Source organism: Eulemur rufifrons, chromosome 12 (assembly GCF_041146395.1).
Source record: "Eulemur rufifrons isolate Redbay chromosome 12, OSU_ERuf_1, whole genome shotgun sequence".
Classification (NCBI taxonomy): Eukaryota; Metazoa; Chordata; class Mammalia; order Primates; family Lemuridae; genus Eulemur; species Eulemur rufifrons.
The window spans coordinates 2575167-2600030 of NC_090994.1; the positions used below are offsets into that span (position 1 = coordinate 2575167).

General features: G+C 39.8%; 1 protein-coding gene across 1 annotated transcript in view; it reads left to right on the forward strand.

Moving 5' to 3' along the window:
- Positions 1-6510: 6510 nt before the first annotated feature.
- The window catches only part of AGPAT5 (1-acylglycerol-3-phosphate O-acyltransferase 5), a 36435-nt gene continuing 18081 nt past the window's right edge, over positions 6511-24864 (forward strand). Inside the window, exons 1-2 of the mRNA XM_069485069.1 lie at positions 6511-6987; positions 21439-21508. Coding sequence (XP_069341170.1) covers positions 6769-6987; positions 21439-21508 — 289 coding nt within the window. The 5' untranslated portion in view covers positions 6511-6768. The remainder of the gene's footprint in view (positions 6988-21438; positions 21509-24864) is intronic.

A 24864-nucleotide genomic window follows, 5' to 3' on the forward strand; every position in this document is an offset into this window, starting at 1 on the left:
ACCCATTTGGACACACGGACTTTCATTCTTTGGAACGTTTGCTTCCTGGGTGACTGTCTTCAAACTCTGCACTTAAATGCATTCTCTTTAAACTAGATTCTGACTCTTTTGATTATTTTAGGTTGACATTTTGGTGATCATGAAGGAAATCAAAGTGAACGTTTGGTAATCCCTGCTGCTTGTCCAACAAGCCAGCCTTGATAGCAACACAAAGGACTGTTGTTCACCTGACCTCACTGGAGCCAGCAGGGGTCTCTGGCCTGGCTCCTCTCGGATTTCAGATCTCCGGTGGCTTTGGTTAAAATGCAGACCTTACTCCAGCGACCCAGTTCCACACTTGACAGAACTAAAATTAAAGCTCTGCTTTAACATAAAAATTTCATTTTTTATTCTCTAAATTGTCTACTGCTCACAGATTGATGATTTTCACTTTTTCTCTGAAATTAAGGGTTATTTATTAAACTACTCATTGGAGTTTATGAGCCTTTTCTCTCATTCTAATTTTAGTCAGGAAAAAACCAGTTTGTCTTCTAAAAAAAAATCGTGGCTTAAACAGAATTTATAATTTTTTTAAAAAAACCTTAACTTCAAAGCTTGGTTCATTTGACACATCTAAAGTCCCTTTTTGAGTGACCAAAACCAAAAAAAAAAAAAAAAAAAAACCCTTTCTATAAAACCAAAGGTAAGTCCCTAAGATAAGAGACATTGTTCCTCTTGGCTAAAAGACACTTTAGGTGACTAAGGTCTTGATTATTTTAAGTTGACAGACAAATAGAATTTATTGGGATGAGGAAGAGAAGAGTGACTGTAAGGTTTTTAGCCCCAGTTGATTAAACTTGTTGCTTACTCAACTCCTTCTCAGCCCAGGACCTTTGTACTCCACAGAGAGGCATTTCCAGACCATACAATTTAAAGGTGCCATTCCACCACTCTCTGTCACGTCACTCTGTTTTAATTCGTTGCTTGCCCTTATAACTTGTGGTGTTTTTATTATCTGTCTCTCACCACTGATGTTTAAGTTCCACTAAAACAGGGGCCTACTTTATCTGCCTTGTTCATAGCTGTATTACCAGATCCTAGAACAGGGCTTGGCACATAATTAGCGCTCAAAAATTATTTATTGAATGAATGAATGATTTACAGTAAATCATTCCTCACCTCCACGTTGCTCTCAGCAGGTGAGGAACAAGGAAACTTATGGGATAACCTCTAGGTTTCTAGCATGGATAATAATAGATAAAAGAATAACCCACCTCAAACTAGGTTTAATAATAGAGATTTGGGCCAGGACTTTGGGAGAGCAAGGAGGGAGGATTGCTTGAGGCCAGAAGTTCCACACCAGCCTGAACAATAGAGTGAGACCCCCGTCTCTACAAAAAAAAAATTTAAAAATTAGCCAGGCATGGTGCCACACGCCTGTAGTCCCAGCAGCTCAGGAGGCTGAGGCAGGAGCACAGCTGAGCCCAGGAGTTGGAGGTTGCAGTGAGCCAGGACAATGCCACTGCACTGTGGCCTGGGTGACAGGGCGAGACCCTGTCTCTTACATAAAAAATAAGAAACAAAAACCAATAATAGAGATTTGTTTGCTCATACAAGTAAAGGGTTAGAGACAGGTGGGTTTGACAGTTGGTTTGTTTGACCAGCTTGATGATTTCATCAAAGGCTTCTTGTTTTTCTGTTTTTCTGCTCTGCACTCTGGGCATCAGCTTCATCTAAAACTGGCTTCCCATAGCATGGCATTTACAACTTCCTTTAAAAATAATAATAATAAATCCATTATATGTTAAAATTTCATTTAAAAAACTTTTCAAAAACAAATTTAGTTAAGAAGAGTGGCACTGTTTTACTTTTTTCTTTTTCTTTTTTTTTTTTTTTTTGCAAATCTCTTTACTATCTGGCTTAATAGCATACAGCTGGATTCTTCTAGCTGCTTCTGTGTTCATTCAATCTGTTGCCATGATGCTTTTTTGGTTGACGCTTATGAAGAAAATGTGGCCTCATACAGCTACGTAATTGGTAAAAGGAGGAGTATTTTTACTCCTTTCCAGATAATGTGACTACTTTTCTTTCATATTACACTAAAACTCAGGAACTGGTAATTTCTTCAAGGTTAGTAGCAACACAGAGTTTGAAATTCCATCAGTGAAATTTCTGTAGTTACATTATAACCCATTGGCACATCTTGTCCTTTGAAAGAACCATTTACTCATGCCTGATTTTTAAACATCATGCATTGTTTAGAAAATATTGTTTCACTGAGTTATGCAGATCTTCCAGATGCTGACACACACAGTGATCATACAAAATTGAAAAAATCACAATGTCTGTTACTATTACCACAGACCTCATCAGAAAAGTCTTCAAGAACTGGGAAGGTGTGAAGCTCATGGAACAATATAAATTTTCCAGAATTCAAATTTTCATTGGAAAGCTCACATTTTATTACTTGGCAATAATACCTGTTTTCTTTGAAGTGATAGAATTTGTTCGTGTTTGAGAATACGTGTGCCAGAATCACTAGTTTAGCTGCTAGTTATTCGTTCAAGTAAAAATGATGTTCCATGAAAAAAGGAGCTCATTCGGCTGGAAGCTCAGAGGTCTTTCCCCCCAGTGGGCTCTTGTTCTTTGTTTTGCATCCTGTGTGCTTCATGCATGCCCCATTTAGTCACACAGAACATTAACAAGATGTGTCCTCAGGGGCTGAGATTTAATCAAATATTTTTGCTGCTTCATTGAGGATAGTCTCGAGTGAAATGAGTGTTTTTGCCATGAGTATGTGGTGATGAAGAATGGTGGCCACTGTGACCTTTTGGTGTCACTGCCTTAAAGTGGGCTAAGGTGCTATCAGATTTACCCGCCACTGCAGATTTAACACAGTGAAAAAGGAACATGACATTTCAGTACAACTGGGAAGGTACTTTTTGCCTTGGACCACCTGAAAGGGGCTTGGGGAGCTTGAGGGGTTCACTGTCCTCGACTGATCATGGCCCATCCCAGGAGGGTATGTGGGGGCAACTTCCCCCACAGCACATGAGCTGTCTTGGGAGGGGTGGCTTTCTGCATGAACATCTCAGTGATCTCAAGGAGGGAACCGGGCAATGGTCTGCCAAACAGTCCACCGCATGCATGTGTAGGAGGGCAACTAGCAAAGTACACAGCTGTACCCTCTGGGTAAGAAAGCGGGACTGGGGACAGCCTAAGCGAGGGAGACTTCCTCATTTCATTCAATATTTGAAACAGTATTGTTTAAATCTGTTGGAACAAGAATGCCTTCTTGTTTTATTTGTACAAATAGAAAAATAAAGGCATGAATGGGAACTGACCAAAGAGAGACACAGTACTGGCTACAATTTAGCAAAGTTGTCTGTGGATAGATAGGAGGTATTCTCGTTCAAGAACTTTCCATTCCTTCACAGAGACAAACAAGTTTCCCTTTGCTTGTAAGCGTACTGCATTCAGATCAACACCCTTCTGTTACCACGTAGGAAGGTCGATTTACAATACAACTGATTAGGTTACATTCCAAGCCCCAGTTCAAGCCCATTCAATTTGGGTTCTCCCCAAGGCCCCAGCTGAGATCCCACAGCACCCAGGCTGAATACTCTGCAGTTTGAGCACAGGAACAGTGCGTTTATTCGGTTCTGCTTCGTCAGATGCTCTGTGGAGATTCCAAGACCCCCTGAGAATCAACACTTTGTGGTGATTATTGGCCTTAGTATCATCCCAAGTAAAATCTTATGCACCTCAAGATTGTAAAACTTTTATCCTATATTTTTCCTACTACGGTCATGCACTGCATAACGATTATAATGAAGCTGACATTTCTATTGGCTAGCAATATCCTAGCTGCCGTAACATTGTAGCACAATTACTTTATTTTTTATAAACTTAGCGTGGCCTAAGTGTACAACGTTCATAAAGTCTGTACTAGTGCACAGTAATGTCCTTCACATTCACTCTCCACTCACTCACTGACTCTGCAAGTTCCATGGTAAGCACTGTCTCTGGGTGTACCATTTCTTATCTTTTCTATCATATTTTGTATCTCAAGATTTCTGTAACCACTTTATTTTCAAAATGTCATTTACAATTTATTAGAACTTTTTTGTAACTATTTAAATTTACGATAAAAATTTAAATATCAACTTAAGAATGTGTGAAAGGAATACACAGCATACTTTCAGGGGCACCTAAAAAAATTAAAAAACAAAAGTGTGGCCCATTCCAGGGCTCCACAGAGTCCACACTGCTCTCTCAGCTTCAGGCCTCTAACATGCTACTCTCCCTCGGAAGGCTTCAGCCTCACTAACTCCTAAGCTTTGTCTTAAATGGCAGTTTACCTGAGAAGCCTTCTTTGACTCCATGCTAAATTAGATCTCATTGATAACATGTTCCCCTGGCACCACGAACTTTCCCTGTCATCCCACATGTAACTCCATGTTAAGTGTTGCCCCAGGGAGGCATCAACAGAACCAGTCTTTTCAGGTACACCCCTGGTTCCCACAGTCTGCAGGTGTCAGCCAAAGAGGTCAGCTGTGCTCTTTAAGCAGCACCATCCACCTGCAGCGGAGGAAAACGCAATCGGATTACAAAAGGTTTACAAAAGTAGGAGGTAAGGAAGCAGAGGCCAAGGGTGTGGGTTAATTATCAATTACGAGGTGTGGATGGAAAAGGGAGAAAAACAGAGGGGGGCAGCGACCTCCCTTTCTGTGACTGCTCACAGGAAGAGAGGTGCATGAAGAGCTCAGAGAATAACCAAGGAAGTCACAGAGCTGGGTTTGGAGCGAAACAGGGGACAAGAGGAACTTAAATTCTCAGTGTCTCCAAGCCGAAACAGCACACAAAAGTTTACAATTTGGTGACTAAAAGTAATCTGTGATAATTCACACTAAGTGCCATATTTACACATATGTACATTTATTGACTTTATACGTATAAATCTTAAGGTGAACACAGAACCTGCTTTCTCTCTTTAGATATTTTTTCTAATGTAGTGATGTCTGGTCTCAGTTAAAGGAAACATAAGTGGCATTAGTTATGCACACTATACACGCCCATGACTTTTGCCTTCCCAAACTAACCCTAATTTTTCTTACAGTGTAGGGCACTAATTCCCACAAAAAGGGAGAGAAACGCTGTTGAAGATCTTTCTACTGTGTTGTAATTCCTGTTCGCACGCAAATATTTATAACCTGAGCTATCTCTATTCATCTGGCTTTGTCCCCAAAGATCACCATGTACTAGTCACCTTACCTGATGTTAATCAGGTATGAAGAAAGTAGCTACCATCCTGGCCCTGATTAGAACTTTCCATTGAAATGCCTTCCTGCCTAAAGCTACTCCACAGGCTTCCATTATGGAAAAATTATTTTAACTTAAAGCATATGGCATTCTTTCAAACTGCAACTATCCTTGAGAAGGGTTACATATTAAACCACTTTTACTACAATCAAAGGGGAGTAGAAGGATCCAGAAGACCTGTGGATCTGTTTGTACATCAATAAAACAGCTGCCCTGCCTTCCTAGATTTTTGTGAAGTTCATGTATGGATGCATTTTATGGACTTTACATTGTACACGCAAGCACTTTACTGCACAAATGAGGCTCCTTAAAAAAAAAACCAGAAACAAATCAAAACAGCAAGGCGCTGGGGCAGAAGACTGAATTTTGAAACAGTCTAACCAAACACACACTGGGGAAACATCCTTGTGAAAAGGTTCTTCAGCTGTATGTAAACATGTAATTATCATCATGACAGTGATGGGGGAAAAAAATGGGGTCTAAACCCGAAACACCCAGGTGGACAGGCAGGGACCGAAGGGAGGTTTTCAGGGAGGTAGGCGAGGAGCTGGGGGCCCCCATGCTGGGGCCCTCGTCGTGGGGAGAGGGTCAGGGCCCCGAGCTGCTGCGAGCTGCCGCCGCTGTAACTGCTCCAATTCTGTCCTGCTGGCCTTACCACGGAAAGCCCGAACACACTAGGTGATGCATAAGTCCTCTTAACTGAAGCGATGGCGTCCGCGGCCCCCAGCGCCTTGGGGGATCGCGCACGCCGAACGCTGGGGTGTCCCGGTTGCGGGGCACAAAAGGCGCCCGAGGGCCCGCAGGGCGTGCAGCCAGGAGATGCGCGTCCCAGCCAGCCCAAGCGGCCTTCACACCAGCCCGCGCACGTCCCGCCGCAGGACAGGCAGCTGCCGGTCCCCTCCTCCGGCCGGCGCCCACCCACGCGCCGCTCAGCTCCCCACGGCCTCCTCTTTTCCCGCGCCCGCAGCCGGGCCTGCCCAAGGAGCATGCGCAGTGGCCAAAGCCCGGCCGTCCGCGCCCCCAGGTAGTTGTGGGGCAACTGTCGGCCGACCTCGACCAACCAGGGGACGTGATATTGCCGCGGAGCCCCGCCCCCGGCGGGGGACTATGGTGACGGGCGGCCAATCAGGAGTCCCGTTATTGCCGCGGAGCCACGCCCCCAGTAGGGGGCTTTGGGTGACGGCTGAGGGTCATGGGGTGTGAGCGCTACTGAGCTACCGAGCCTCGGAGGAGCGCGGCGTCTGCTCACCTCGCGGCCGCGAGCGGCACACCGGCCCTGCACTCGCCCGCCCGCCCCTTGGCGGCGGCGCGGCCCATGCGGCTGGGGGCGGGGGTCGGGGGTCGGGAGCGGGCGGCGGGCTGGGCGTCTGGGTGGCCCGGGCCCGGGCGGTGAGGGGCGGCGGCTGGCCCGGCTGGGGGCCCCGGGCGCGGAGAGCAGGCGGAGCCCTCGGCCGCCGAGCCGGGAAGATGCTGCTGTCTCTAGTGCTCCACACGTACTCGATGCGCTACCTGCTGCCAGGCGTCGTGCTCCTAGGCACGGCGCCCACCTACATACTGGCCTGGGGGGTCTGGCGGCTGCTCTCCGCCTTCCTGCCCGCCCGCTTCTACCACGTGGTAGACGACCGGCTCTACTCCATCTACCAGCGCATGGTGCTCTTCTTCTTTGAGAACTACACCGGGGTGCAGGTGAGGCACTTCCCGCCCTCGGCGCCTCTGCGTCCGCCTGAGCCCTCGCGGGGCGCGCGGGCCTCCCAGGTTGGACCCCTCCCCTCCCAGGTGGTTTAGATCGCTCGGGCCTGCCTGGCGGATCCAGCTTCAAAAACTCGTGCTATCACCCACTCTTCCACCGTGGGGGAAGTTTCACGTTAGGGTTTGGCCTGATGCTTCCTCGCAGGTCCACCGAGATCTCTAGGAAGCTGTAGGGACATCGTTCTGAGGCTCCCAGTGGGATCATCCGCCCCTCGCCCGGGTCTGGTGTCACTGTCTGCCTGGGTGCTTAGCAAAGTAGGTGCAAGTGAACATTTTAAGTAGGGCAGGCATTGGCCCAAAAGGTGGTAATGTAACAGGGTATGTCCGCACCCGGAAGTGCGCTTTTAAAGTGACCTTATCTTGAAACTGATTGATGTTGCTGTTTGGGCTAGGTTTTGGGTTCTTCCCAATACAAGTGAAAGATGGGCTAGGAAATTAATACATTGTTACGGTAGAAGCCTTACTGTAGATACCCTTCTTGCCAACTTTAGGCGTAAGTACGTGGGTGATCTTTTGTCTGATTACTTTCTTACTGTTTCTATGTAAAGGTTGGATTTGTAGGTTAAACTTGACAAACAAAAGTAGAAGGCCCTCTTCACATGAATTATTTGAAGTCTCTTAAAAAAAAGAACAATTGCGAATTTCCCTTTTATTTCTCAGTTTAAAAGAAGAGCTTTATGCTTGGTTATTCCTAATGTCCAAGAAATAATTTTAATTTTCTTGGTGGGAGCAGGGTAGAGTGGGGTGGAGTGAATGAGATAGTTTGGTTTTGTCCTTTTGCCTTTCTTTTTTCCACCTACAGCATCTGTTTTCACTCTGTGGTCAGCCAGCTACTGTAATGAGTTTGCAGTTGCACTGCTGATTGATCCTTGATGACTCTGAGTTTGCCCCAGCTGGGGGTTGTTTGGGGAGGGGGGGTGGGGGGGTGGGGACTAGGAGAGGCTAGGGCCTCCACTTAAACCACTATCTGTGTTTCCTAAGGAAAGAAAGATCACAGTTCCAGATCATGGTTCCCTGGTATTTGACTTTTAAAATGGGCCTCCTTTAAAATTTTCAGTAATTCAGGTTAACGTTTTCCCCTTACACCGTTATTTCACCGAGTTTGTCTAAATGTATGATCTTATCATAATTATTTACTTTCACATCATATGACAGCTGGCCTGGGCTGGGATATACGCTCAGAACACAAAGTCAGTCTACCTGTGGTGAGTTATTTTAGTGTTGTTTAAAGAGTACACAGTGTAATACAGAATATACCATTGAAGTACTTTGTGTTTGGCAATTTCTTATTCTTTAAAATAATTGTGAAACTTCATAGTGTTCCTGAAATTATATACCTTACCTTATATGTTGCTGACTACAGATCTCTATTTTACTTCTTGATTTCCCAGCAAGTGGTTTTTAAAATATTTAATCTATTGTTTTTCCCCGTTCTATTGTTCCAATAAGTGGACCTAGCATCCAGAGATAATCTTCATGTATTTATGAAAGGATATCTGCGGGCCCTTAAGTATAATTTAGAGTTTTATTTAACGTGTGTCCCTTGATGAAATTTATTAGGAATCCTAGAACAGATTGGCCACTGATCATCAAATGTAGGTTTTGAACATTTAATAAAAATGTAGAATTGGGAGTTTTTAGTTCTTGCCCTTTTTTTTTTTTTTTTATTTGTGGCAAAGGGGTTATTTGCTATTTAGTAACAAAGAACAGGGTATTTTTAATATGTTAGGGTCTTTTTTTTGGAATTTGGGTTTCCTGTGTAGACAAGTCTACCTTCTGATATTTTTGATAGTTTCCCTGAAGATTAAATCACTAGGGGAATAAATAGCTATCTTCAAATGTAAGTCCCAAAGGAAAAAGATTTACAGGGACATTTTGTCACCTTCTTACTTTTTACCTATTATTTTTCATAATTGACTTTGTCATTGAGATGTTTCAATTAAAATTTTAGCTTGCTTTTCCTGTTTTGCTAGTATACTTTTTTCTTTACTTGAATTTTTTTAAATCAACTTTCGTTTGCAAGGCTAGTGATGATTCTTTTGTTCTTCATAAAATATTGTTGACTCATTTCTGAAGGAAGTTTTAGTAATTTAAGAGGATATAAGTTTTCAAATAAAAGAAAGTTCATCAAGTTATAGACATTAAAGAAGGATTTTTAAATTAGAACTTTTTTAAAATGACGTTTTTATGCCTTTTAACTCTAGGTTTAAAAGAAGTGGTTCATAGTAGTTCTTGCAGAATATTTTCTTTTGCATAGAAATTTTAAGCTGAAGAGAAGTAGGTCCATAAAGTATGATCTGTGCTTGACAGGTAAAGCTGCTTCCGACAAGTTTACGTGGATGTTCCATTGGATTCTAGGTATCATAAATACCTATTCTTCCCTATTTTCATATGTATCTCTGAGAGAGAAAAAAAATTTTAGTCAGTATTGCTAAAATTATTCTTTACAACTTGTTTATCCTTTTAGGTTCTTCCAGAGTCTCTCATTAGTACTGAACGTCAGTTGGACACCTCCTTCACCATGTATTCCTTTAGAATGTGTAATAAGAATTTTATGTTTCATTTATTTCACTTAATTCGATACTCATTGAAAATCAACATTTTCAAATCTTTGCTATTTTAAGAGGCATTGATTCAAGTAACAGCTTACTTTTCCGTGGTTGCGAAAACAGATCACCTCAAACTGTGGCTTAAACCAACCATATTCTGAAGGCCAAAAGTCTGAAATCAGGGTGTAGGCTTAATTAGGTTCCCCTGGAGGCTCTAGGGGAGAATCTGTGTCACTTTCAGCTTCTGGTGGCTGTCAGCATTCCTTGACTTGGGGCCACATCACTCGAGTCTCTGCCTCATAGTCCTTGCCCACTCTTCTGTCTGTCTCGCATCTCCCTCTCCCTTTCTCTTACAAGGACACTTGTCATTGAGTTTAGAGCCCACCTGGCTGATCCAGGATGATCATCTCAAGATCTTTAATTTAATTACAACTACAAAGATCCTTTTTCCAAATAAGAGAACATTCCCAGGTTCCAGCTCTTAAGATGTAGGCATGCTTTTTGGGCAGGCCACCATTCAACCCACTACAATAATGAACTCCATAGTTCTGCCTATTCAATATTTTATTATTTCTTTGTTTAATGTTGCCCTACTTCTTTAGATATTTATATATTAGGTTATTAAGTATGAAATGTCCGATTTCCTTAAATACTAAGTTTGACAGTTGATATCTCTGACATTTCATTTTAACATTTCTTGTTTTATTTTTATTGTGAAGGTACATCCTCAGTCTTTGAAATGCCCGTTTTGGCTTGTGATTATCTTTCAAAATTTTTTTAGAGCAATTTTTATGAAACCATGCCTAAGTAAAAAATTCATGTTATTTTTTAATATAAGTGCCATCGAAGAACCAGTCCAGTGCAGACAGCTCAAAATATCAACCAAGTGTTTGGGAAGGATGTTGCTAATGAACACACAGTACTGTTGATGGTTTGAGAAGTTCTTTTCTGGTGATTTTAATCTTTAAAATGAGCCATGTGGGTAATCTGAGACCAAGGTGGATAATGATGAACTGAAAGCTGTAGTAGAGGAGAATCCATCTCAACCTACACGTGAAGTAGCAGCAAGGTTTGACGTTACTATTCCAACAATATTGGACCATTTGAAACAAATAGCAAGGTAAAGAAGCTGGGTAGATGGATTCCTGATGAATTACACCACGAGCGTCGAAAGAGAAATCATCTTGAAGCTTGCCTTTTTTAAGCTGTAATGACATAAAGGTGAATCATTTCTGCACTGTATTGTTACATGTGATGAAAATCAGATTCTTTTTGATAATCGCAAGTATTCTGGATGATGGTTGGATAAAGGTGAAATGCCAAAATGGAATATTCACCCAAAAAAGGTAATGGTGTCTGTTTGGTGGTCCAGCGCTGGTATTATCCACTACAGCTTCACGAAACCTGGTCAGTTGATTACAGCGGATGTCTACTGCACCCAAATGGACAAAATGATGAAGATGCTTGCAATTCAGCAACTGAGAGTGGTCAACAGAGACAGGCCAATCCTCTTGTAAGACAATGCTTGACCACATGTCTCACAAACAACGCTGCTCAAACTACAGCAGCTGGACTTGGAAACTCTCTGTCATACACTGTATTCACCAGACCTTGCACCAACTGACGACCACTTCTTCCAGGCTTTGGACCACTTCTTCTTGTAAGGAAAAATATTCAATTCTCAACAAACTGTGGAAAACACCTTTTGTGATTTCATTGCCACTTGCTCTCCAGGCTTCTTTGCATCTGGTGTAAACAAGCAAGCTACTGTTAAGATGGCAAAACTGTGTCCATAGTTAGGTAGCTTAGGCACATACTTTGATTAATTGTATGCTGCTTGTTTGAGATATAATAAACCACACGTTTGATTGGAAATCAGACATTTCATAATTACCTAATATTAAAGCATTTTGTTCTCTGCTTTAACATGCTAAAATGAGCCTGGTTTTCTATGTTAAGGTTACTTTTAAAATAGTTTGCCATAATCTTTTAGTTATTACTTACAAACTTACCTTCACATAGCCAGCCCTTAAATATAGCATTTGATTAGTTGTCTTATTTTCAAAACCAATCTGCATTCTGTATAAAACCAACTTCTTGCTCATATTTTGGTGTTCCTTTAATTCTTAGCTGATTCTGAAATTACCACCTTATAATAGTATACAAAAAAAAAACTGAAAACCTGGTAAATTAGAGGTATTATAACTTCTAAGTTAAGACTTTATTACGTATAATATGGTATAACCTTGGCATTTGGTTTTCACTTAAAATCTATTTGGGATAGAAAATATCTTGAACGTGGGATGTTTGGAGACCATGTGTTTATCCTTGAGGTGGAGTTTGAGGAAAACTTGTGGGTAGCTAAGAAGAAAATGGGTGTACTGGCAGAGCAAGTGGTTAGGACTTGTGAGAAGGCAGTGGAGGCAACTGCAATGTTGTCATCTTTAGTTGAGGTGAAACTAGATTTATCCTACTTTCTAGCTGAGAATTCTATCCTAGGATTCTAGGTGTATCCTAAATGTTGAGATAACTGCATAAGCAATAACCCTAACAGTTACGACAAACAATGAAAAATCTTTTTAACATCTTTTGTGAAGCTGATAAAAGTTAACATAATTTTTTCAAATGTCAGAATTCTTTTTTCTGTTTCTTTTTAAAAAATTTCTCTTCCTCCATTCCAATATAGTATACTAAAAACTGATTACTGATATTTGCAGGCTGAAAAATTACTAATACCTAATAAATTAATCAATTTATTCTTAAAATCAGTAACACTTGGAATTTACTTTAAAATATATTTTATATTAATGGCTCTGACTACTGGTCCCCTCTCCCTCAAATGCTAACGTAATATAACAATAAAATGTGAAATTCTTAGTGTACATAAAATGAACTTAGCTTTTCAACTGACCTTCAAGTGTAAAATAGTTTGAAAAGCACTGGAAACAAGATAAGTTTAAGACTTTTGACATTTCTATAATATGCTCAGCTAAAATACTCTTCACTTCTCTAATGATTCATACTTTTAATTGAAATGTTGTTCCAAGTTTCTCAGAAACAGTCTTTTTATCTGGAGACCATTTATAACTGGTTCTTTCTTTCTGTAGTGCTGACTTATCAAAATAGTCCCAAACTCTTGAGTTAAATTTATATTCTGAACCTTGCTGGAAAAGTGTGAACGTACTTGTTTAGAGTGGGGAAAGGACCTTACAAGTCATCTATCTAGTTAAACCCCTTTTATCACTTCTGAATTCTTTCTGCATTTCTGGCAAAATGTTGCTTAGTTTTCTCTAATATCTGTAGTCCTAAAGAGGATATGAATTGTAGTTTATATCCTTAATTTTATTCTTCTCTGCTTACTTATTCATGTGAAGACCTGAAATAGATCTTCCTTCCTTCCATTTAGCTGAGAGTAATCAGACGGGGCAGGTTTGGGTGTGCCCGTCCATTTGCTTGTTGAAGCAGAATTATAAAGACTTTTGCTACAGGAAATTAAACATTTCCTAGTCAAATACAGTTCCAGTCAAAATTAGGTCTGGCTAGGGAACTGGTTAACTTACTAGACTTACAAGAAAATCCTAGAGAAATGTAATTAGGACTTTATTTTTACACATTTTATAAACTGTGAAAAACCAGTTATTTTAGGTTGCATTTGTGTGCAGTTTTTAAAATTTTTCTATTTTAAATCACAGATGCAATAAAACTTGCAAACATAGCCACAATATTTTGAGAAAGTTAAAAGTTTCCCTACTCCTACACCACATACACCCTTCCCAGGTATGTCACAGTTTGGTGCATAACTTTAGATTTCTTCCAAGAGCTTTTAAATTAATGTTTGAATTGTGGGAAGATTCCTCCATTAAGTTACCTTCCTGGATGGGTTTTATGGTTCAGTAGCAGTGAATACACCTGTGCACCTATGGGGACAATTCTGTGCCATTATGATTGAAACCAAAGGAAAAAACGACTGTATTTACATACTTCCCCTCTTTTTTAAATTTGTCTAATTTTGTGGAGCAGAACAGTTGACGCTTCTTAAATGGAATTAGAAGTTAATTTTTTCCTACTCAAATTGAAATTGTTTACAGCTGCATTTTTGTATAATCAGACTTTCTGAGGAGGGGTTAGACTAGAAAGCTGTTTCTCTTATTCATTAATCACTTAACACAGTTTTGAATTAAAAAATTTGGATAATAACAGTTTAACTTTTTTTGATGGTTGCAATGTTTTAGGCATTGTATGAAGTAGTTTACATAGTCTCATTTATTTCACTACAACCCTATGAGGAGTAGTTACTATTACACTCATAGGTAGGAAAAAAAATAGGTGTGAAGAGGTTAGATACTTTTGCTCAAGTTCTCATAGTAGGGTTATGGAGTAGGATTCAAATTCAGGTCTTAATCAAATCCAATACTTTGAGACCTATGTTCTTAGTGACCATTATGTTACAGTGTAGGGGAGGAAAAACCTTACCCTCCCTCTTAGGGTGACTGGGGCTTATGAATTAAGAAACAGATTACAGAAGAAAAAGCATACAGATTTTTATTGATGTTAGTATTTTTACTTGCACAAGGTCCTTGGAAAGGAGGTGAAGAGCCAAGAAGCAGTTTATATGTGATTTTAACAAAGGACAATAAATTGTAAAGAAGTGACTAGTCAGGAAAAGAAGGTTTCAGCTCCTAGGGGTGGTAAGTTGTGGGAAGGTGACTAGAAAATGTATGGTAGATAAGGATTGTTTAGTAATGTTTGTTATGCGGATTTATATTGGCGGTTTCTGGTCTTCCTAGTAAGGGACAGGGGAACATCTTTATAAGTGGAAGCATACCACCTTTACTCAGGGCAGTTCATGCTCTGCCTTTAGGCAAAAAGAGGGAGAGCAGAGAGCTCTTCCTGTATCTGCTGTTTCTCAATCTGCTGTCGCCTTCAATTCAAAATAATCCTTGTGCCAAAGTGGTGTGTTTGGGGTGGCATAATCTGATCTCTTTCAACAGCACCAGTAAGGACAATGAAACGTTCTTTTTTTTTAATCATCATATTTCAAGTTTTGAATGCTGAAGCAAATGGATATTACTGAGATAAAAAGTGTATTTTTAAACAAAGAATACTGTATATTTAGGTCTCTGCACGCATTGTTAGGTGGAGGGTAAGGTGTTAAGCATGTGATTAGATTTCATTTAACTCCCTGCTTTTAGAATACAAAAGAGACAGTCATCGAGTAGTTTATATATCGTGGGAGCAAATGCAAACAACATAGATATGATCAAGGTGAAAATAGTTTACATCTAACCCGGCCTTCTTGTGAAAGCCAGTTTGTGCATGATGAACAAGTTTGACTAAAGCAGAATAATAGCTAGTGTGTCAGGTGCAATGAAGATAATTATTCAAAAAGCAGTTTTATTGTCTGCCTCTTAATAAAAAGAAAAAAATTTTTTTTTCTGTAAAGGGACTTTAGATGAGTTTTTAAAAAATGGATGAACCTAAGGCAGTTATGAAGAAACAATTATGAACATAAAATTACTTAATTATGTAAAACAAAAGCCATATGTTTTCATATGCCTTGTTTTGAATGAACAAATTATCTGCAGCATACATTAATAGAAGCAACTAATGTGATTTGAAATATGAGTACTAGAAGAGTCACAGAGTGATGCCTTTAAAAAGTTGCTGGTGCATTTAAAGTTTTTTACATTGAAAATGAGGTGTAAAGGAAAAATGAGGTATGAAAATCTTAGGACCCTCCCCCAACTCCTTATGCAAAAGGGAAGGTCAAAACCAGAGGTTGAGTCTTTCAATACCCGCTTCCAAACGAGTAACTGTTACTAACATTATGCTCCAGCCAGATCCCTGCAAAAGGTAAAAGGCCTCAAGCAACTACAAAGGATTGTCCCCTCAGATCATTCGTAAGGAAATTCCTTGCTGGCCCCCCACAAACAAGGATGTGCAAATTGTAACTGGGTCTGCAGGCTAAGTCTAGCTCCTAAAACTAAAGTCTGTTGATCCCACACTAACAATGTTGCGTGCAGGTTTATCTTCCCAGGTGCAGAACAGAGACAACATCAAACATCCTTCCACCTACCCAGGGACATCTGCATGATTGATGATTCCTTTACTCCCTTTTTTTCTCTTCTAACATTCTCCTTATCTTGTATAAAATACAGATTTCCTGGGTCTCACAAGAATGTAACCATTTTGTCTCAATGCGCACTCCCCCTCCTCTGTTTCTTTCCATATGCCCTATTGTTGAGCCTAAGAAATACTGATTTATAGAAATGCCCCCTATATTTTTAGAGACAGAAATGATTTCAGGAGTCTCGCAAGGCTTTGCCCTGAGTGTTAGTTCTCACATCAAAAGCTGCCTCCCTCCGGAGGGCGTCTCAGTGGTCCGTAGCAGCTGCTTTCCAAGGTGACTCCGCAGTCCAGGCCTGTGGCTCTCACCTGCTTTGAAAGACAAAGGAGGTCTTGCATGGAGCCATGGGATGGGGAACTGATCAACAACGACAGGCCGCCCAAGGTGAGAGCTGATCAGAGATAAAAGCTGATCAATAAGATATGCCGCGGAGCCGGGCCCAGACGGAACCATGCAGGACAGCTCATGCTTGACTTCTGAAATCTCTGTTCTAATACACAATAACCAGAGCCACGATGTCTCTGTTTTTGCTAAAGTGATAGCTTTATCTTAAAACTTAGAAGTTTGCCGTAGGAAGATTTTATAACCCTTTGTTCACCTACATAGAGTTAGTTAAGGGATCTGTAGAAGCCTTTTGGAAGACTTTGAACCTAAATCGAACTACCTGTTATTATGTAAATCCTGTTACCCCTGGCAACCAAAGCACCATACCCATAAATACCTGTGTAATACGTCAGTCAGGGTTGCACCTCTAACGGGGAAGGGGTGTAACCCTCCGAGTACCCTCCCTTTGCCTATCCTCATAAATCTGTACTTTATAAACTATATTTTTGCCTCTGTGTATTTATTTCTGTTTCCTACTATTTTTTCATCCTTTGTGACGACCCCCGTCTGAGGGACCCGATTTTTTGCTGGGAGCGCAGCTAACTCCCCGCACCCCATCTCCTTTAAACCCGAGTTCCCAAATCTAGCTTTGGAAAAACAACCACAGATTCGTCTGCGGTTTGTTTTTTCCCCAGTGCGTCCTCAACTTTGGCTTAATAAACCTCCACTGATTGAGATCTTTGCCTCAGTCACTCATTTTGGGTCGTTATGGGTATGGCTTTCCTACTTTGACAAATAAAAGTGCAAACTTGTCAATGGAAAGTAACCCAAACTCTGTGAAATAAAGAGGTTTATTCTGAGCCAAATATGTGCTACCATGGCCTGGAGAGCCATGCCCAAGAAGCCTTGAGCAAGTGGTCTCCCCGTGGTTGGGTTACAGTTGGCTTTATACATTTCAGGGAGATAGGATTACACAGAAAGTCAGAAATCAATACATGGAAAATATACGTTGATTTGGCCTGAAGTGGGTCATTACGAGTTACAGGTGGGTAAAGTTTAGAGCATCTTTGCTTTGTAATTGGCTAAAGAAATGAAGCTTTGTCTAAAGGCTTGGAATGTTTTACGATAAGGAGGTCTGTTAATCAGCAACAAGCCATTGGACATAGACTCAATAAGTAATCTGTTAAGTAAATTGATGGCCTGAGGTGTGGTGTAAGCTTTGTCTTGCGTAGCCTTAGGCGTGTCAATGAGTTACACAGGATATCTCCAAGGAGGGAGGGGATCGTGAGGGGGCATATCTGACCCCCCTTCTCATGACCAATAACTCAGCTTTAGGATATTTCTAGGGTCTCCTTGGGCAAGAAGGGGTCCATTCAGTCAGCTGAGGGGCTTAAGATTTTATTTTAGTTCACAAATTTAATGATTCAATAAACATCTGTTGGAAACCATCTGGGTGCTGGGCTCTGGGGGTAGAAAAATGATGACACATCTATCACTGAGGAGCCGATAACCCTAAGGGGTTATGACTTGTGAATAGGGTTAGGTACAGTGTGTCCTGGCTGCACCTACAGGAGTGTGAACAAGGTACCTCATGGTGCAAAGGGAAATGATTAATCCTGGGAACTAACTGGGTTAAAAGGTGCAAAGGCTTCAGTGGGTGTTACCAGCCAACCAGGCTTTTTGCTCATTGCTCAAGAGGAAGCCACTGAGACAGCAGAGTTTACAGCAGAAAAGGAGTTTAATATCACAGGTGCCACTCGGGGAGACAGGAGGCATTTCTCAAATCCATTTCTCCGAGAATTTGGGAGCCAGGGTTTTTAAAGATGGTTTGGTGGGCAAAGGGCTAGGGAATCAGATCTGCTGATTGGCTGGGAATGAACTGTTAGGATGGGGAAGCAGAAATTGTCTTCTTGTGCTGAGTCAGTTCCCTGGTCATAAGACCAGTTGAGTTGGATGCTTGGCATGACCCAATCCTGGTCTGGTTGGGTCAGTTGGTCCACTGTAATGCAGGGTCTGGAATGTATCTCAAAGACCAGCCTTAGGTCTCACAGGAGTGATGTTGCCTGTGGGAGCAACAAAGAAAGTTAAGAATCTTCATGACCATCAGCTTTGTGACTCCCGAATAGTGAGCAATCATAGGAAAGCAAGCTAGGGGACAATGCCTGGTTATATGTGTATTTTAATCAGGCCCCTACCACAGTTCCCGCCTCTTTTATTAATTTTATAAAGGGCAGATTCATGGGGAGGTAAATAAATGAGGAAAAGCTGGTATAGAGATGATTACAGTGAGGTAGTACAGATACGCTTATAGGTAATCACAAAGTCTAATAATTTTTAAGGGTATTTTGTAAGTTCTTAAGAATTTTTTTAATTTAGAAAACATTACAGCTATCTTAGTCATACACTTGCTAATAAGACAGTAACAACTGTCTTATTTGTTTTGAAAATCTGTGTTTGTCAATGAAAATGTTTTCTTCTCTTCCATATTATAATAAAACTTAAGAGCAAAGAAATAACCTTTCACTGATGAATGGAAGAAATTTGAAAATTTTAAATTAAAGTGAAATGCTCGTTCACCTTTGGAGCCTTGGAAGTGAAGGAAATAAAGGACCTTAAAATTTGTGTATATTTAATTTATAAACATTGCAACTATGTATTCCTTTCTTTGGTTAATCAATGTCTATTCAAAGTACTTAATAATTTGTATCTATTCCATTGAAGTTTATAGTTCATTATTTCACTTACTTAGCTTTTAGATCTTTTGAAGTTTTAAATATGAAGGACTGCTCTATTTTTTAACTTATTTCTGTTGAATTCCAAGTAATTTGTAGCTTAAGTGATAAATGAAAAATCTTAGAGAAGAGGCTGTCATCCAGGTATCTACTTTGAGGTCCTAAATTATGTTTTGTCAGAGGCTTTCCATCTTCCTTTGCATTCCAGTTGGAAATATCTTTTATTTCAGTAAGATACTGTGCATATTAAAGAAAAATCTTAAGTGTAAATTTACATATGTGTATATATATCTTCAAGGCCTATGAATAAAGTATCTGTGTGATCTAGTAGTTGAACTGCATTTTCCCTGTTTACCCAGTTGAATTCATTCTAGATACTAGTGAAGATCTATTTTAAATACTGAGCAAGTTTAACTTTGTTGTTGGGTTAATCATGGAAAATATTGAAAATAATGAGTTGTATGGAAGCCATTGAGAGGTGGGGAAGATTAGTGAATCTTATAGGGATTACAGAGGTGGCTTTTTCTTTTTTCCATTTTTTTCATAGTGTAAATACTTTATTCCTTGCATTGATGTATGTATTAAACATTGTGTGCACTTTATAATTGTTTTTTTAAAGCTGGGAGAAATTCATTGGCATAAGTAGTAACATCTACTAAGAAGAGATGGCTTTTTCTTCGAAGCTTTTAGGTTCATACTTGTGTCTAATAACAAAGGTAGAAAATTGTGGCATTTTAAGGCTAGCAGAGTGGTATAAAGAGTGAAGATGTGGAATATTCGTAAGCTTGTGGTGCTATTAACTGATCCCGGGTCTTTGGCAAGGACTTGGTTTTCATAGGTAAAACCAGACGGCTGGGCAGGTGTCTTCACATGTCCTTCCGGTGCCGATGCATATATTGTGCATTCTCCACTGGGAATTCCTGTGTCATCCCATTAGGTGATTGTGTTTATTTTTGTGCTTGCTTTTCTACTCTCACCAGGCTTGTTTTATTTTAAAATGAGATGTATTTAGTTTTATAAAAGACAAAATTTGCAGTGCTATGTTTTCTGTCGTTGGTGCTATAATTCTGTGAAAACAGCCTTTTAGTAGCTTATTTGTCATCTACCTTCAAGGGCTGCAGCCCAGCAGTCTCTTAACCACACTTGGCAAGAAAGGGAAAATCTCATCCCTTGGATGGTTCAAATATTGCCTTCAGCTTGGGGGCCGGCCAGGCCTGTCTCCAAAGAGTGGTATTCGAGTTGAATCAGTTAAACCTTGGATATCCATCCTATCTAAGAAAGTTAAGCCAGAAATATTCTGCCATCTGTCTGCAAAACTTTTAAATCCAGTGCGTGCCCAGCGGTCCTGATGTGGTTCTGGCTTGTTGGGAACAGAATGGGGGTTGCTCATGGCCAGAACCTCATTTTTTTAACCCTGTGCAGATCAAATTGTTGGTGTTATTTATTTACACAATCAGTAAACTTTACTTAAAACAACTCATTGAGCAAATATTTAAACACATTATGTACATAGCACTGTGAGATTTTTCTAAGGAAGTCAGTAGAAACCTCAGTCTCAATCCTTGACCTCCAGAACTTTGTATTATCTCGTTGTATTTATCTGCAAAGATGTTGGGCTAATGTCCTTTTCTGTCTTATGTTTTTAAAATATTAATGAATAGTGTCATGACCAGAAGATAATCCCTATGAACAAGAGAGATTTAAAAACCTTTAGCTAATTAATAATTTTGCATAGTCCATGATACAAGACACAGAAACAAGAATGCCCTAAATAAAAAAAAAATACCACCATTAGCAGTCATTTCTTTTGGAGTTTTTAAAAGTGTACACCCAGTTTCTTTAAAATTTTTATTATGAAATATTTAAGACGTACCAAACAGCAGAAAAACTAATGTAGGTACAAGGGACACCTGTGTACCCACCACCTGGTTCAAGAAATAAAATGTGACTGGTGGACTGGAAGCCCCACTGTGTGCTCCTCCCGTGTGCTAGAAGTCACCTTACTCCTGAACTCTGTTCTTCATGGAGATAAAGTGAGTCCTAATCAGGGAACCATGTTTCCCTATTACTTATAGAATAAAGTTTTAATCTTCAGCATGGTACTCAAAAGACTTGAGACATTCTTGTTCAGAGCCTCCCTTCTGATCTTGCTCCAGGGTACCAACTCAGCCACGACACTGCTCACGGACCAGAACAGGCCTCCAACATTACTGCTTCCATTTGGTCTTATTTTCATGAACATTTTCTCTTCATCTAATCTGCTGAAATCACACCTAACAAATACTTCCTGTTCTGCAGTTTATAGTTCTTTAAAATAAGATGTACTGTATTTTCATAATATTTGCATTATGTCTCATTATATTTACTGTGTGGGCATCTCTCTCTTCCACTAGATTGTAGGCTCTTGGAAAGAAGATTTATCTTATGAACAGTGCTTTATATATTGTTAGCAATCAATAAATGCTTGTTTTATTTTTCTCTTGGGGATATTGATCAGTCTATTTTACTTTATGATCATTAACCTGCCCAACGCTTAACTGCATTATAAACATGAACTCTGTGGTTTCTGGGGCTCCTAAGGAAGTCTATTTTTGGTAATCATGGATGGAAATATTCAAAATATCAAAGTAATGTTTCTTTTTGTTTTATCTTTTAGATATTGCTATATGGAGATTTGCCAGAAAATAAAGAAAATATAATATATTTAGCAAATCATCAAAGCACAGGTTTGTATTTCATTTGCATGAAACTTAGGTTTTTCTATACGTGGTACATGGGCATTCAAAATAATCTTATATATTTAAATGAAGTGGATGTTTTAAAAAAATGAATTTTCTGTGCAGATATTATATCTATCCCTATATTTTTGTGATTCTACTTTTTGGAATGTTAGGAATGTGAAAGCTATGAATTTTGCTAAATTTGCCTTCTCCCTCTGTTGGATGTAAATAAGCTATTTTTTTTTTACTTTTCTTCCCTTGTTTCTTTGAGTAGCTTTTTTAAATAGTCTGTTTATTCTTTTTGTAAGTGATGTTTCTAGCAGTGGAATTGGTGGGTCAAAATGTAGATACATTTTATGTTTTTTATTGTTAGCCTGCAGAAAGGTTGCACCACTATGTGAGTACTCATTTCCTAAACACAGTGTTTATTGTCTGCAGTTCCTTTTGCTTTTTAAAATGTGTTTGGTTTATTTCTTCTATCAGAGGAATCATGGAAGACTGGTCTCCAAAGCAGTACAGTATATACTTTAGATTAGATTAAGGTACTTTTAAAAAACTTTTAAAGTAATTATAGAGTCATAAGAATTTGCAAAAATAGTACATTGAGTCTCGTGACCCCTTCACCAATGTTTCTTTCAATGGTGATATCTTAATATAACTGTAGTACAGTATCAAAATCAGAAAATTGACATTGATTAAGGTACTTTTAAGTACTCTAAATAATTCAGTCCAAAAAAGATCCCACTTCATATTTTTTCATACCTTAGCTACTTTTGATGCATACTTCCTAAATTCCATTTATTACTTTAAAAAATATAGTGCGTAGAAGCTCAAAGCTAAAAAACAATCTGATCAATAATACTCTTAATGGAAAATCACTTGTGCCTGTTACTTTTCTTTATTTTCTTCCTGTCAACTGTCTCTTCATGATTTTGTTGCTTTTATTACCATCTATAACATAGGTAATGTATAGAAAGTAAAAGAAGATGAAATACATTTTTCTCAATTTAGCATATTAATGATGACATTCAGATTTATAGGACAAGAATGGAAATTACAAGCGGTTAATAGGAATTTTGATGTATCTGTATATTTCTCCAGACTTGATCACATGAGTGGCTCAGACTATTTTATCTAATTACATTAGTCAAAAATAGCAAAACAATCAGCCTGTGGTTAGTGTCTGCTTATAATTCTGGCCAGTCCGGACGTATTGGCCTTTTTACCACTAACACAGTTCTCCTATTCCTGTCTTGCTGTTGATGGACTGTTTCTATCAGAGTTCAAATATCCAAATAAAAAGGATTTATGGGCCCAAGACAGGGAATGGCTCGTGATAGATTCGATTCCCTCCAAATTTCCTGTATATTGATTGACCCAGTGGTTAATTTCATGTAGAGTTTCCTTTCTGTTTAACAGCATTCTCTTAAAATTTCTTATTCGGTTTCCCTGCCAACTTTCCTTTTTCCAGGTTTCAGTGTAAACACTGTTGCATTAACAAAGCTGTGGTCCTGGCACTGATGTGTGGAATAAGTACTTTCTGAACATTGCCGGAGGTGGTGGTAATAGTAATAATGATGATAAAACAACTGCTGCTGTCGTCTGTGTGCTCACTATGTGTTGGCCTTCATCTACATTCCCGCAGAGTGAGGACTTCTGGGAGAATGCTTGTGAAAAAACAGATTTTTAAAAATTCTTGTATTTGGGACTAAAAGATACTATGAAAACCATGATCTTCTTACTCAGCCGGCACAGACCTGAAACAGTTCCGTTTCTCAGTTTAGAGAACCACGTCCCCTCCCGGCCCCCGCCTCTGAGCCTCGGAGCGCCTGTGGCTTTCCAGCACTGCTCCTGCGCCAGAGCCTCTCGCCGTCGGCCTTCAGGATTTGGGAAGGCTGCTTTTTCTATGTCTTTTAAAACTCCATAACTTGGGAAAATACCAAAGGCGTGATTTTAAATTACTTTAGAATTGCAGGCTTTAGTGAGTATGTGATGGAGCCTTTTCCTAGAAAAATGTTCACATAAAAATTTGCGTATAGTTTTAGGGTTCCAGAGGCCCCCAAAGCCTAGCCGAGGACGTGGGTCATTGGCCTGTTGTGTTTAGGTGCTCTTTTAAACCCTTTTGAGATAGTAAGAGTCACGATGGAATAGTTCTGAAAGTGTAATTGGCAGAAAGAGCATTTCAAGGGCTGCTGTTCTGCTTAGACTTTCTAGGCTGCTCTCTGCTCCGCCTGCCAGAGTAAATGAGCTCCCTGGCCTAACTAACGTTCAGAGGAATTGACATTTAAATCAGTCTCTCCTCCCTTGTTTTCACTCGACATATCCTTGTTGTCTCGACATCCTTAGTCTCTGTTAACTTATTTCTCTCCAGAGTCAGCAAGGATATAGTGGCTGTTATTCCTTTATCTGCTTTTGACACCTTTTACCTTTTCAGTCTCATGAAATACTCCCTTTTCTTGGTTTAGGTGTCACTTTCCTTGACTAACAGTGTGCATGGTAAGTAGAGTGTCATGAAAAGGCATAGGCTGTGGAGTCAGAGAGACCCTGCTTTGTATGCTGTTTGGCCCGAGAATTTCTTAACCTCTCAGGGCCTTGCCGGTAAGGTGTGAGGATTACGCAGGCCATCTCATAGTCCCTGTGGGGTGCCTGGCCCATAGATGGCATTAACAGTGGTAGTGATTATGATCGTTGGAGCCAACAGCACAGTGCTGGCTCCATGGTAGGCAAGTGCGTCATGTGCAGTATCTCTTTCAGACCACACAGTACTCTTACGAATTAGGAACTGTTGTTACATAATGGTATAGATGAGAAAAATCTTGCTGCCTCTCCTCACTGCCCTCCACTCTCTTCCAAGTTAATGGGAACAATGGCACTGTTTTGACTGGATCACTATTTAAGAATTCTTACCATAGCCAGATTTATTGATATTTTAATCAAGTCATTCATGCCAGAACACAAAATATGAGTAGTTATTGTAAAGGTAATATGTTACCATCTCACCTGTAATCTAGTGTCACCTATCTGAAACCTAGCTGAGAATAAACAAAAACTAAAAAAGATAATTTCATAGTAAATATTGATGACACAAAGCTTGTGTCTCTTGACATTTGTTTCCATTAAGATTTTCAAGTGTAAATGGCGGAGCCCACGGCAGTGTATTATGAAAACGACATATTTTGGAAATCTTGCACGTTCTCTTATCAAGTACTTGGAAGGTGCATCTGAGGCCATAATATTAATATAACTATGTCTGTTTTAGTATTAAAAATGTATTTTTTATCCTTCCAAACTGTAACTTGTAGCAGGAAAAGGTGCCAAATTTGGCTTTTAGCTTTTATTCCAAATATGTTTCTAAGATGTAC